General features: G+C 32.0%; 1 protein-coding gene across 1 annotated transcript; it reads left to right on the top strand.

Annotated features, from left to right (window-relative positions):
* Positions 1–7,994: 7,994 nt before the first annotated feature.
* Positions 7,995–9,391, top strand: LOC109190263 (acid phosphatase 1-like). The gene is made up of 3 exons (XM_019340737.1): positions 7,995–8,444; positions 8,549–8,758; positions 9,080–9,391. The coding sequence occupies exons 1-3, from the start codon at positions 8,050–8,052 to the stop codon at positions 9,252–9,254; spliced, it is 780 nt and encodes a 259-aa protein (XP_019196282.1). The 5' UTR covers positions 7,995–8,049; the 3' UTR covers positions 9,255–9,391.
* Positions 9,392–13,615: the final 4,224 nt, after the last annotated feature.

The following is a 13,615-nucleotide window of genomic DNA, read 5'->3' as shown; positions in this document are numbered from 1 at the left end:
CGGCCTGCCGTTATAGTTAACGGAGTCCGCTTGTTTGGTGTATTAAATATCAACTGACACTACAGTATATCTAAACCAACACTGCAGTTATATCAAAATGATACTGTAGTTATAGTGAAATGAAACTGCAGTATATATAAAATGAAACTGAATAACATTTCACATATTTGAGTGTATATTGTACAATGAAGCTGTAATTATATCAAAATGATCATGTAGTTGTGTTTTAATGAAACTATAGTGTATATAAAATAAAATTAAAAAACATTTTCACATATTTGAATCTATAAATATCGAATGAAACTATAGTTATATCGAAATGAAACTGTAGTTGTGTTGAACTGACACTGTAGTGTATACAAAATGACACTAAAAAACAGGGTTACTTTTGCAAAAGGGTGCGAAACGGCGAAAAACAAACACTGTTTATTTTCATTTTAAAAAAAAAAAGACGCGCGGTGCATGATTGATCATGCACTGTGGTGCATGATATAATTTGCCGTGTGTAACTAGCTGTCAAAACGGCCAGCTCGACCCATATGGGCTGGCCCATCTCCGGCTCAACTGGAAACAACCCGGCCTCTTTTCTCACAGGTTAGGAAAATTCAACCCAACCCATGTAAGACGAGCTAAACGGGCGAGCCCGTCAACCAGTCTTTTTAATTCATATTATTAAAATTTTTACTATTGCATAGCTTAGAAATTGAACCCCTGACCTTAAATTTTTAATATATAATTATAATTTATTTAATACTAATATATTTTAAATGTAATATATTTCATTTTGTAATTATAATATTATTAAGTTATAAAGTTTATAAAATATATAATTTATTACTTTATATAATTTATATAATAAATAAATTTTATATTAATATTTATATAAAGATACAATTAATTGTATTAATTAATACTTCTAATAAATGTAATATAAATAAATTATATATATATATATATATATATATATATATATATATATATATATTGCTTGTGAATGATGTAAATAGATATATAATTATATAAAAATATTCAACATGTTGGTTTCAATAGTGATAAATTGAGTAAAAGGTCAGTGGTTCAAGTGTTGTTAACAAGCTTTCAAAAAAAAAAAAAAAAAAGTGTTGTTAGCAACAATATTTTTAAATATTAATAAAATACCTAATTGTACAACAAATTTGAGGGTGAAAGGGTGAGGGTGAGGATACAAGCTATACGGGTTGGCCCGTGTAACTGAGGGCGAGAATACGGGTTGGCCCAACCCGTATAGCCTGTATCCCACACGGGTTACACGGGCCAGACTGAAAAATCTCCAGCCCAGCCCGTCTAAAATACAGGTTAAATGGGTTTAACCCGGCGGATTGGGCCTGTTTTAACAGAATAACAGCTCTAGCTAGGACTAGGCAAATTATTGTATGGACCATGGTCCACACAATGTTATGTGGACCATAACAAAAGGTACATTTTTAATATACTAAATGTACATTATTTTTGTACTGAATGTACATTATACAATATAATGTACACTCAGAACAAAAATAATGTACATCTTCTGAATACAATGTACATTATTTTTGTATTGAATGTACATTATTTTTATACTGAATGTACATTATTTTACAATAGACAAAATATGGTCCACACAATTTATGTGGACCATGGTCCATACACTAATGATTACTAGGACTAAGGGGGGAGGGGGGAGAATAAAAATGAAAAAAAAAATGATTAAAGAAAAAATTATTTAGAAAATTGGTATATGCGTCCGTTAGAAAGTTGGGATCATCTATTGTGTAAATTGTGCTAATTTTTTGTTTTTCGAATCCCACAAAAAACTTGTATCTTGTAAAAAAAAAAAAAAAAAAAAAATTCCTTTCTTTCATCTATTATCTTCCCTCTAACTCAGCTTCTCTCTCTTTTTTTTTTTTTGAATCTAATGATACCCGGGTTGGACTTCCATTTAGAAGATTATGAGTTCAAGCCTCAGTGGAGGCGTTATTGGTTCTTTGTGTTTCAGTAGGTTGAGAAAGTATATGAACAGATACTACATTGTAATAGGGCCAATAACATTCAAAAAAAAAAAAAAAGCTTCTCTCTCTTTTAATTGTACACAAAAACCTCAAAAAAATTATGATAGTATTAATATGAAAAGAGGTTTTGGTGGTGGATATATATATATATATATATATATATATATATATATATATATATCCAATAATTCACATAGTATAGTAGCTTAATATACCATGGCAAAAAAGTAATTAAGCAAGAGAATATATATGATAAAATGGGATAGCGTTGATTTCACGACGTTGTTTAATACAATTTTATGTGTTGTGTGATTAAACAAATATAAAGCATATTTGGAATAAGGTTCAAATTGGTCACTAAACGTAACCTGAAAATGTAATTAGGCCAATGAATGAAAAAATATGCAATTAGGTCACTGGACACTCCAAAAACGTGCAATTAGGTGAGTACTCCAAATGTATGCAATTTCACCGGATAGCAGGTTACCATCAATTTTAGCAGGTTATTTGCTTACGTGGCAGCTGAGTTGGCATTTTTAATAAATTTTAAAAAAATTGAAAAATAAAAATAAATATAAAACGACGGGGTTCCTTTTTTTTTTTATTTGTTTTAATTTTTTTTTTAATTATTATTAAAATTTATTAAAAATTATTAAAAATGCCAACTCCGTTGCCACATAAACAGGTAACCTGCTAAAATTGATGGTAACCTGCTATCAGGTGAAATTGCATACATTTGGAGTGTTCAGTGGCTTAATTGCACTTTCTTTTCGTTCAATGACCTAATTGCATTTTCAGGTTACATTCAGTGATCAATTTGAACCTTATTCCAACATATTTTTTGTAATACTATTGACTATGTTACAATGTAGTATTTATTTATAGCTATTTTCTCAATCTACTGAATCACAAAGAATTAATATCGTCTCTACTGAAACTCAAACTCATAACTTTTTATTTGGAAGAACCATTTCACAATACTAAATCACAAGGTTATAGGTAGCATAATTAAACGACAATATATCATTAATTAATTATGGAGTATATTTTATGCGATATGTTTGCGGGGGGCGACAAGAATAAAGACTGTCGGAGGATTTGCTTTAATTAATTTGATTTGACTATTAAGCACGCACGACTGCGCGAGGGCCAATTGGAGATTGAATATTGACAAAGCTGAGCTTGCTTAATGACTTTTAATTTTTAATAATATAATTCTTCTATCCATGCAAAAGCGCTTTTTTTTTTTTGAAAACATGCAAAAGCTCGTTATTCGTTAAGTATGTTAGAATATTAATTTACGGAGTAATTTGTTAAGACATTATTATGTTGATGATTTTTTTTTTTTTTTTGGTAAAGATTATTATGTTGATGATTGAAAGTGTTATTAAATTTTACAAAATCGAAAGAAAGTGCATTTTCTACCGCATTTATAATGTGATTGGTTCATAATTGTGCAGTTGAATTATTAATAAAATAACACAAGTTAAATTAAAGTAAATGTTTCCATGCACCCAAAAGGCAAATGTAAACTTTAATTTTTTCAGCTTTTTTTTAATCTTTCCAAATTTTCAATTTTCTAGTTTTTATTTGTCTCAAAATTTCTAAATTCATTTTCAATACTTATTTGAGAAATCATAAACACAAATTCATAAACGGTAGGGTAATAAAATGTGTATATTGTTGACGTGGCAGGAAAGCAATCACCAATACATGAATAAGAGATTACAGAACAATCACACTCACCAACTTTGCTACAAATGTCACACCATAGATCAACACGTGTCATGATTGACCTGAGTTACTAAAGCCACATTGTCATCATGTCATACTTGTCGACATATGATTTAGCATGTGTCGTTATTCTAACACCATAAATAGACATTATAGTAACTGATCAATTTGAACCGAACTGAACCCTATAGTAACTGAACTAAAATAGTAGGGATGGTCCTTGTTATGATTCAGAATCGAAAAAAATAAAATAAAATAATGGTTGAATTTAGACTATTTTAAAAATATAAAATAGAATTTATAAAAATAAATAAATAAAAAAATTTTGAACCGGGGTTCAAACCGAAACTGGAATCATAATAAACGCGAACTAGAACCAAACATATTTGTAAACACCATTTGTAAATGATAAATATGTTTGGTTCCTGATACGGATAATTCCGGTGTATGTAAAATGTATGTTGTATGTATAAACAATGTAGAGAGTACCCAAGAAATAGCTCAAATGGATCTCGTTTATTGATGTTGTTCTTGCATGTTTAGAGAGAAGGAAGAGTATTCTCTAAGTGTAGAGAGAGAGGGGAAAATGGAAGAAGGGCAGACCCCCAAAATTGAGGGTCAAGTGCCCTTATATAGGTCAAACCAAGTCGGGTTTGACCTTGACCCGAACCGTTTGACCCGATTCAAATAGGAGCACGGAGCATACGGAGAGCCTGAACGCGGGATATATTCCCCATCAGTTCCGATTTGAATTAAATATGATTCCAGTTTTGGTTTGAACTGCCGGTTCAATTTTTTTTAATTTTTTTTTGGGAATTATATTTTATGTTTTAAAATAGTTTAAATTCAACAATTGTTTTTTCAGTTCTGAATCGTAACAAGAACCGTCCATACTATTTCAGTTCGGTTGCTATAGTATCCGGTTCGGTTCAAAACAAATTGTGGTCATCCCTACATATAAAGAATAATTTGTTAGAGCATCCATAATAGTGGTTCTTGTTGGGTTTTTGAGAAGAGAAAAAACTGATTTGGTGTGAAAACAACTGATGTGGGATGAAGTTTTATAGAAAATTTAACTCCTGCAAGAACAAAATTTTTGTTAGAAATTATTAAAAAAAAATGATGGCAGGCGTGCACTGCCCACTGGGGCGCTTCAGAGTGGGAAGAAGAAACTGTCCATTCCTTTTTCTTTTTTTTTTTAATAAACTGCGAGATTGTTTTTTTGTTTTTAACTTTTATTTTTCTCGTATATTTTTATCTCTCCTACACGTCACTTAAAAAATTATGTAAAATTTCTAATTGATATGGATGCTCTTAGAGAAGAAAAATAAATGAAAAAATAATCATTTTAAGGGTAAAGATGTCCATTTAACATAAAATGGGAAAAAATCGCTACTTTTAAAATAATTGAGGGGACGACAAATGTAGATAATGAATAACTCAAGAGGAGAAAGTGCTACGGAGTATAAGTCTATAATTCGGGGGGGGGGGGGGGGGGGGGGGGGGGTGGAGGAATGTCATTTTCCCTTATTCTTGAGTTCTAAAGAGTTCAAATACTATTGATAAAGTACTTATCACATGTTTAGTTCATAAAATTCAAAAGTACCAAAAAAGTATTATTCATATCATAATAATATATACATATAGTTATTAAACATTTAGGGGTGGGCCAAGAACCCTACCTATCCACGTACCCAGGCCCGACCCTGGCCCAGGGCCCGGCCACCACCCCATTATCCGGACACTTTCTATATATACTATAAAATTTTGGTATAAATATTTAATATATATTTAGCTTAGAAGTTCTATTGTGCATCATTGTATTCAAATTAATTTTTTAAAAAAATTAAAATTGATTTAACTACAAAAAAAATATATTTATAAATATAATATCAAGAAGATGTGTGATTTAAAATGTGTTTTATATTTGAACTATTTTATCCAATTAATTATGTTTCATATTTTGTTAAATATATTTTATCAAGTTTTAAAGTGTTTTGATTTATTACTTTCAATAATTGATATTTCATGCTCTGCTATTATTTGTAAAGTTTTGCTTTATAAATTTTTATTAATAATAATTTGTTATGTATTATAGTAACAATAACAATGTGATTGTCTATAAGCTTATTTGATTTTAAATTGTTTATTTGTTTTTATAAAGTATAAATTATAATTCTTTATTTGTGAAGATATTGATGCGTTTATTGATTATTTTGAATTTAATTAGGAAAGTATCTATAATTGTTTTCATGATTATCATTTTGTATTTAAATTTGTTAAAAATTTGTAAATCTGATTTCAAATTATTTGACATTAGTATATATATATATATATATATATATATATATATATATATATATATATATATATATATATATATATATATATATATATATATATATTTAATTGATTTAATTATAAAAATATGTATTAATTTCATGTAGGGTTTATTTTTGTTGTTACGCCCCAGACTTATAAAATGATAGGACCGTACTTGTACGTACCTCCTACTTTGAGTGATATTTAAAATAAAAAAATGTTACATCTTATTTCTTCTTCTTCTTCTTTTTCCCCCTAATAAAACATGTATGACACGTGAACTCGGAAATAATCAAAGTGAAGCTTTGACTTGGAGAGATTTTTCAAATTTTATCGAAGGAATAGTAACGGCTGGTTCATGCAGCAATCGTGACCGATGATGCATGGCAGCTTATCCTTATGCACCAACTTGTTTGTTTCTTATACAACGGTAACTCATTTATTGGAGAACAAATAATGAACAATTCGTAACTCATATCGACAAAAATAAACATAAAAATATATAATGTACTATTTTTTTTTTTAATAAAAAAGGTCTCTAATAAATTATATATACTTGTTGATTAATGATTATATAATGGATTTTGGGTACTGATGATGAAAAGATCGAATTGTTAAGACTTGTAGTAATGTCACGTTGTATAACAATCATTTTTTTAATGATCATTTTTCGCATAGTAGGAGAAATAATACTTTTTTATCATAACTTTATACCCAATATATATTACATTATTGAATTGAATGCTCAATTAGAAAAGGAAAATGATAATGTTGATGTTTTGATTTTATGGACAGAAATTAAATAATATAATAACAAGTATGATTCACTCTGAATAAGTCATATTAGCAGGTAAAAAAAAGATTATATTAATGCTATTTTTCCTTCTAAATTTCTTATTCACATTATCAAAATACGAAAATTATGTTCCACCTTTCTAGTCATTTCAAAACTTCCAGAGAAATTAAATAAGAAAAATGCTTATTATCTCTTGAATCCCCAGCTCTTCGGCACCCACTGAGACTAACTAAGACTTGATCTCGGATTATTGTTTCCAAACTTTATCCCTCTGACCAACTGAGTTGGTCATGCAAGCATAATGCAGTGTAATATTATTTATGGCAGTTCACCTCGTCATAAGGGTAAAATTTGTGAAGAATTATCAGAGATCTTCTGGTAATAGGAGTCTCACAAGAGCAGTGTGAAAAACCTCTCAAAGTGAGGGGCTTAGGGATGTCAATTGAACCCGCACCCGACGGGGAATCCGATTCCCCGCCCCTACGGGGACGGGGATGGGGACAGAAATAGGGGATCGGGGATGGGGACGGGGACAATTTTGAATTCCCCGCCGGGGACGGGGGCGGGGATGGGGAGTACTCTCCCCGCCCCGCCCCGCCCCCGATATATATATATATAGCCACACAACACACACAAATGTAGTACTTTGTAGTTTGTATACAATATATATAATTTTAGAAGTATTATTGTCATTATATGTCATGCATATTTAAATAAAATGTTTAATTGTAAAATATTGAATACAACTTTGAGTTGGGGATGAATATATATGCGTTATTTATTTAAATATTTTTTAATGTTTAATTTTAATTTTTTTTATAACTTATTAACGGGGTGGGAATTCCCCGTCCCCGAATAATCCCCGTGGGGAGATGGAGATGGGGGGAATTTTTCATTCCCCGGCGGGGATGGGGATGGGGACGGGGAATGAGAAAAAGTCGGGGACAGGAATGGGGGGTATGTCCCCCGCCCCCACCACGCCCCGTTGACATCCCTAGAGGGGCTCCGGGAAGAATAATATTTTTTGTGGTAAATGGGGGCTCCGATCCACTAGTAATTTATGCAAAAAAGCAAGGACATTTTGGTACATCGAGCCTTTATTTAAACTAGCTTGTACAGATAGAATGTTGCCCCCTTACGTCTTATATCATAAAGAAGAGAAAACTAACCATGAGAGCATTCCTGTTGGTCGTCGTGCTTCTAGCCACCATACCCACATTTTCCCATGCAGACTCCATCCCCAACCAAATCCACAGTCTGCGGCCGCACACCGCCGGCGGCGGCCACCACATCCCCGGCGTCAACTGCCTGAGCTGGCGGCTCGGCGTCGAGGCCAACAACATCCGTGACTGGGCAATGGTCCCCCAGCAATGCGAAGAATACGTCGGCCACTACATGCTCGGCCACCAGTACCGCGACGACTGCATCGCCGTCGCCATCTCCGCCGTCCAGTACGCCAAGAACGCCACGCTGGCCCACGACGGCAAGGACATTTGGGTGTTCGACATCGAGGAGACCACCCTCTCCAACCTCCCCTACTACGCCCGCTCCGACGTCGCCTTCGGGTACGCCGCCGGCCCGCCATTCCGAAACCATATTTTCTCAATGAGATTTTGGTTGGAAATATATATAAATACGTTCTGAACTTTTAATTGGTTCATGCATGCAGGGCAACAGCATATAACGCCACCAAGTTTGATGCATGGGTTAGTGAAGGAACGGCACCGGCGGTGCCCGGAGGCGTGCGTTTGTACAGAACGCTGGTGTCTCTGGGTATTAAGCCCGTCTTCCTCTCCGGCACAAAGCAACAGTTCAGAAAAGTGAGAATCGCCAATCTCAAGAAAACCGGTTATAGCCACTGGGAGAAGCTCATCCTAAAGTAATATAATATATCCAAACACTTAATTTGATGTATATATGCATGCATGCCAAAACTGTGAATTTTTTTTTGGTTGACCAGAAAAACTGACAGTCATTATCTAAGATTCTGTATTTAGTCACTATATGAAGTTGTATATATTGAGTAAATCCAGCAAAAAACGCTAAATCAGCCCAAGTTGCTTGTAGCTGATCGGTCCAAACTAATAAGAATATGACCGATGTCGGGGTAAAACTGGTTACCAAATTAGCAACCTCCCAAAATTGTGAATGTTAGCTTGATACATATATGGACTAATGATTATATATATGATGGGTTCAGGGGAGCAAATGACACGAGGACAGCAGTGGAGTACAAGTCAAAGAAGAGGACGGAGCTGGTGAAGAAAGGGTACAGAATCATCGGAAACATCGGCGACCAGTGGAGCGATTTGCTTGGGGATAACGCCGGAGCGCGTACTTTCAAGTTGCCGGATCCTATGTACTACATTGCTTGATGAGTAGTTTCGATAAGATTAATAAATAAGATTAGCCTGTTAGTTCTGTAGTTCAGAGGCTGCAGATTAAGGCCTAGTTTGCATTTCCTATTAAGTTCATTTGAATTTGTTTAATATTTGTTTGTATTTTCTTTGCAGTTATGTTACTTGTTTGATTATTTTTTGTGAATATAGATTATTTCTTGTTCACAAACGAATTGTGATGATGAACATGTTTATATATTTTGTTATTAAGCATTCACGAATGTGTTTATGAACGTTAACGAATATGTTCACAAACATTAATGAATATGTCCATAAACGTGCTTGTTAACAAACAAGTTCGTGAACGAGTTCGCGAACGTTAACAAACACTAATGAACGCTTGACAAACGAACACGAACAAGATTTAAAAAAACCCTTAACAAACGAACACGAACATGAACACACGAATAACCCCTCATCGTTTATGTTTGTTTCGTTTCCCGCCTAATAATGTCGTTTCGAATGTGAACAAAATGAGGGCCTAGATAATTTGAAAATGGCATTTTGGAATTTTGTTCAGGGGTTCACGGGGAACATATGTACGGTATTTTTGGGAGGTTTAATGAGGACAGAAGGAATGTACTAAAGCCAATTTGTCTCTGGGCACGCAATTGATGGCACGTCTTCAATCACGTGCTTCAAATCAAATAATTTATGAGTTTACTATTTTTTTTTTAAGAACCAGATTCATTATTTCATATCCAAAAGTAACACATTACAAAGAAAATATGAAAGGTCTAAAAATCATTCCGAACAACTAGACATAAAAACTGCTTGGCTAATACATGAGATCAATGCCCGGTTCTCCAATCATCTAGCGAATTAAAAGTTAAACTTATATGAGTAAATTCATTCAACATGTTTTTTATATCATTTAGAATAAGATGGAAAGAATATGTATCCAGAGTGTCGTTTAGATTTTGGAGCACAAGCAACGAGTCGGTTTCAACTTGTACTTTATTAAAGTTGTTTTGCTATATGTACTCTCAAATTCTGCTCTCTCACTTTTAATTATGATGTGACAGATAATGATAATTTTAGTGCCTTTGCACAGTGCACCTTCAAAAACAAAATCAAATCATCCATCCCCCAAAAGACAGATTCAACTCCAAAAAAATGGAAGTACTTAAGTTAAACAATTTTATATTTTTATATACAAATAAATATAAGTTGATTACCGTTTTGGTCCCTAAACTACGACGAAAGTACCAAATTGGTCATCAAAAGAGACGGTAAGTTTAATACCAAACTGACAAAGAAACAAATCGGATACAAAATCAACAGTTGATGACTTAATTGGCCAAAATTGATAGTCAATGACTAATTTGGTACTTTCGCCATAGCCGAGGGAACAAAACGGTAAAATATATACACATGAGAATGACAAATTATTTTGTGAATCCGGGTCTAAAAATACACAATTTATATACTGAATATTTACAATTTACATACTGAATGTTCATAATTTTTATATATACTAAATGTTCACAATTTACATACTGAATGTTCACAATTTTATATACTGAATGTTCACAGTTTACATACTAAATATTCACAATTCAAATTATGAACATTCAGTATATAAATTATGTATTTTGACTCAGATCTATCTTACAAGGTGTACCTGGATGGCAAATTATGTTGTGCATCCGTATGCACCATGCATGGTGCATACGGATGCAAAAACGACGTCGTTTTAATAAAACGCACGTCTCCCCTTAAAAAAAAATCAAGTTCGATTCCCAACAACAACATATGAACTAAACTTCCATAATCGATGAACTATAACTCCATAATCGATGAACTATAATTCCATAATCGATGAACTATAATTCCATAATCTAATCTATGAACTAAAAATTTCAGAATGAATGAACTAAAATTCCATAATCTATAAACTAAAATTTCAAAATCGATGAACTACAATTCCATAATCGATGAACTATAATTCCATAATCAATGAACTATAATTTCATAATCTATGAACTAAAATTCCAGAATGAATAAACAATATAATGTTGTTGCTGGGAATCGAATTTGATTTTTTTTTTTAAAGGGGAGACGCGTGTTTTTTAATAAAATGACGTCGTTTTGGCATCCGTATGCACCATGCATGGTGCATACGGATGCACAGCATAACGATTGTACCTGGATTCATGTCATAACTATCCCTTGAGAATTGTGCGTATATAGATTATGAAAAATGTAGAAGAGGCCATGCAAGACTTATATTAAGCCCAAGTTTTCAAACTGGTGAGTGGTTTCTAATATGTTTTGGATCAAGCCCTTTAAGGCTTTTGCAGAGATTATGATTGTTCTAATTGCAACTTGAATTTCAAGAAGCCCCTTTAATTTTCCAATCATTATTGTGTTGGCCATATTTTATATGTATATTGTATTTAGAGAAAGTATATTATTTGAATACTAAAAGTACATTATTTTGTATAATATACATTCAATACTCAAATAATGTATATTTAGTATATTAAAAATGTACTTTTTGTTATAGTTCACGTAGGACTATGTGGACTATGACCCACACAATAATTTGCCTTAATTTTCAACATTACATTTTGGACTTATTTCTTATTATTTGGGGCCCTTAGGGGGGCAGCCCATTATAAGTCTTAATCTCTTTTTTTTTTTTTTTTGAAAGGTAGAAGTCTTAATCTTATTATTATTATTTTTTAATGCTACTGACTCTATTACATTGTAGTATTTATTTAAAATCTTAATGTAATCTATATTGTATTAGCTTAATCACTATTGTGTGGACCACAATCAAAAAACATATAAAGTACATTATTCTAACACATAGGAGCATCTCTAGTAGCATATTTTTTTTAATGATTTTTAGAGCACTAAAAAACTAAGAAGAGGGTTTTTATATAATGGGATGGTTAAATTTTGGTGGATTGGTTTTTTGCAGGAGATTTTTTTTAATTTATAAAAAGGTGATTGGTTTGCGCTCACGGACCACTCAACGCACGTGCTCGCTTGGACGATTCAGTGTGACCGCTATTTTTTTATTTTATTTTAAAACACTGGCCGTTGCATTTGCCAGTTATTTAATTATTTATTTAATATACTTTGATAAATTTATTAAAATTATTTTTTATTTTTATTTATTAAATTTATAATTATTAATTAATTTTTTTTTATAATTATCAATAATAATATTATTAAATTTATAATTATCAATAACATTGGATCAATTTTATAATTCTAATTACAATTATAACTTTTAGAATTCAAATAACTACATAATTATTTAAAATATAGAATAGTAAAATGATGGATCCACACAAAATTGAGAAAAAAAATTCAAACTAATGTGGAACGAATGGTTTTTGTGATTGGGTAAGGTAGTGGATGATGAGTTGGATGTTGGGGCCTACAAAAAACTAGAAAAAAACCCAACTATTAGGGCATCTTCAATAGATTTTTTGCACAAGAATTAAGAAACCATGTAGGATAAAGATTCTTAAGCCAATATGTGACTAGAATATCTTGTTACTTATTCTATTTGTGCTCCTGTAGACTAGTTATATTTGGTTGTAACTTCCTACTATCTACACTCCTCCATGTATTATATATAGGCTGTGTTTTATATCAATAAACATGTAGTTAAACGCGCCAACTGGCGCGCGTGGCTGGCAGAATCTGCGCGCGAAACGCGCGTTTCTTTGGCCTTGCTATAATTTTCTCTCTCATAATGGGCCCACACAAACCTCCAATTTGCAAGAGGAACTCCCTTCCTCTCCCTCCTCCAACTCACTATTTTTTTCTCAAATTTCATGAACAATCTCCCTATTGGGATTGCTCTTATTCTAACCCATAAAATACATTATTATAATACATACAATACATTATTCTAACACATTAAGTACGTTATTTTAACTTATAAAATACATTACCTTACTCCAGAAATTTCATTATTCTAAACAAATATACAATACATTATTCTAACTTATAAAATATATTATCTTACCTCAAAATGTTTATTATTCTAACACGCACAAAGCAAAGATTTAAGGTTTATAACTTAATAATAGCTTAAAAAATAAACACTTAAAAATCATTAAGTGTTGTCAAACACAGTCCAAACCATCAAAATATTCATTGAAGTTTTCTTTTGTCCGATAGTCAATAGAGATGATTAAGAGTTTGAACAAAGTACACCATGATTTGATAATATCATGTTATTTTCATATTGATGGTTTGAGTTCCATTCTAATCATGATTGATATAAATGTTAAATATGTTGTAGATTGTTTGTTAATCTTTAAGATTTGATCTTTGGTAGAGTCTACGCCAGAGAGATAGAAAGGATAATA

The sequence above is a fragment of the Ipomoea nil genome, unplaced genomic scaffold (genome assembly GCF_001879475.1).
Source record: "Ipomoea nil cultivar Tokyo-kokei standard unplaced genomic scaffold, Asagao_1.1 scaffold1576, whole genome shotgun sequence".
In the NCBI taxonomy this organism is placed as follows: Eukaryota; Viridiplantae; Streptophyta; class Magnoliopsida; order Solanales; family Convolvulaceae; genus Ipomoea; species Ipomoea nil.
The sequence above is the reverse complement of the archived record's forward strand: the minus strand, read 5'-3'. Positions and strand labels throughout refer to the sequence as shown.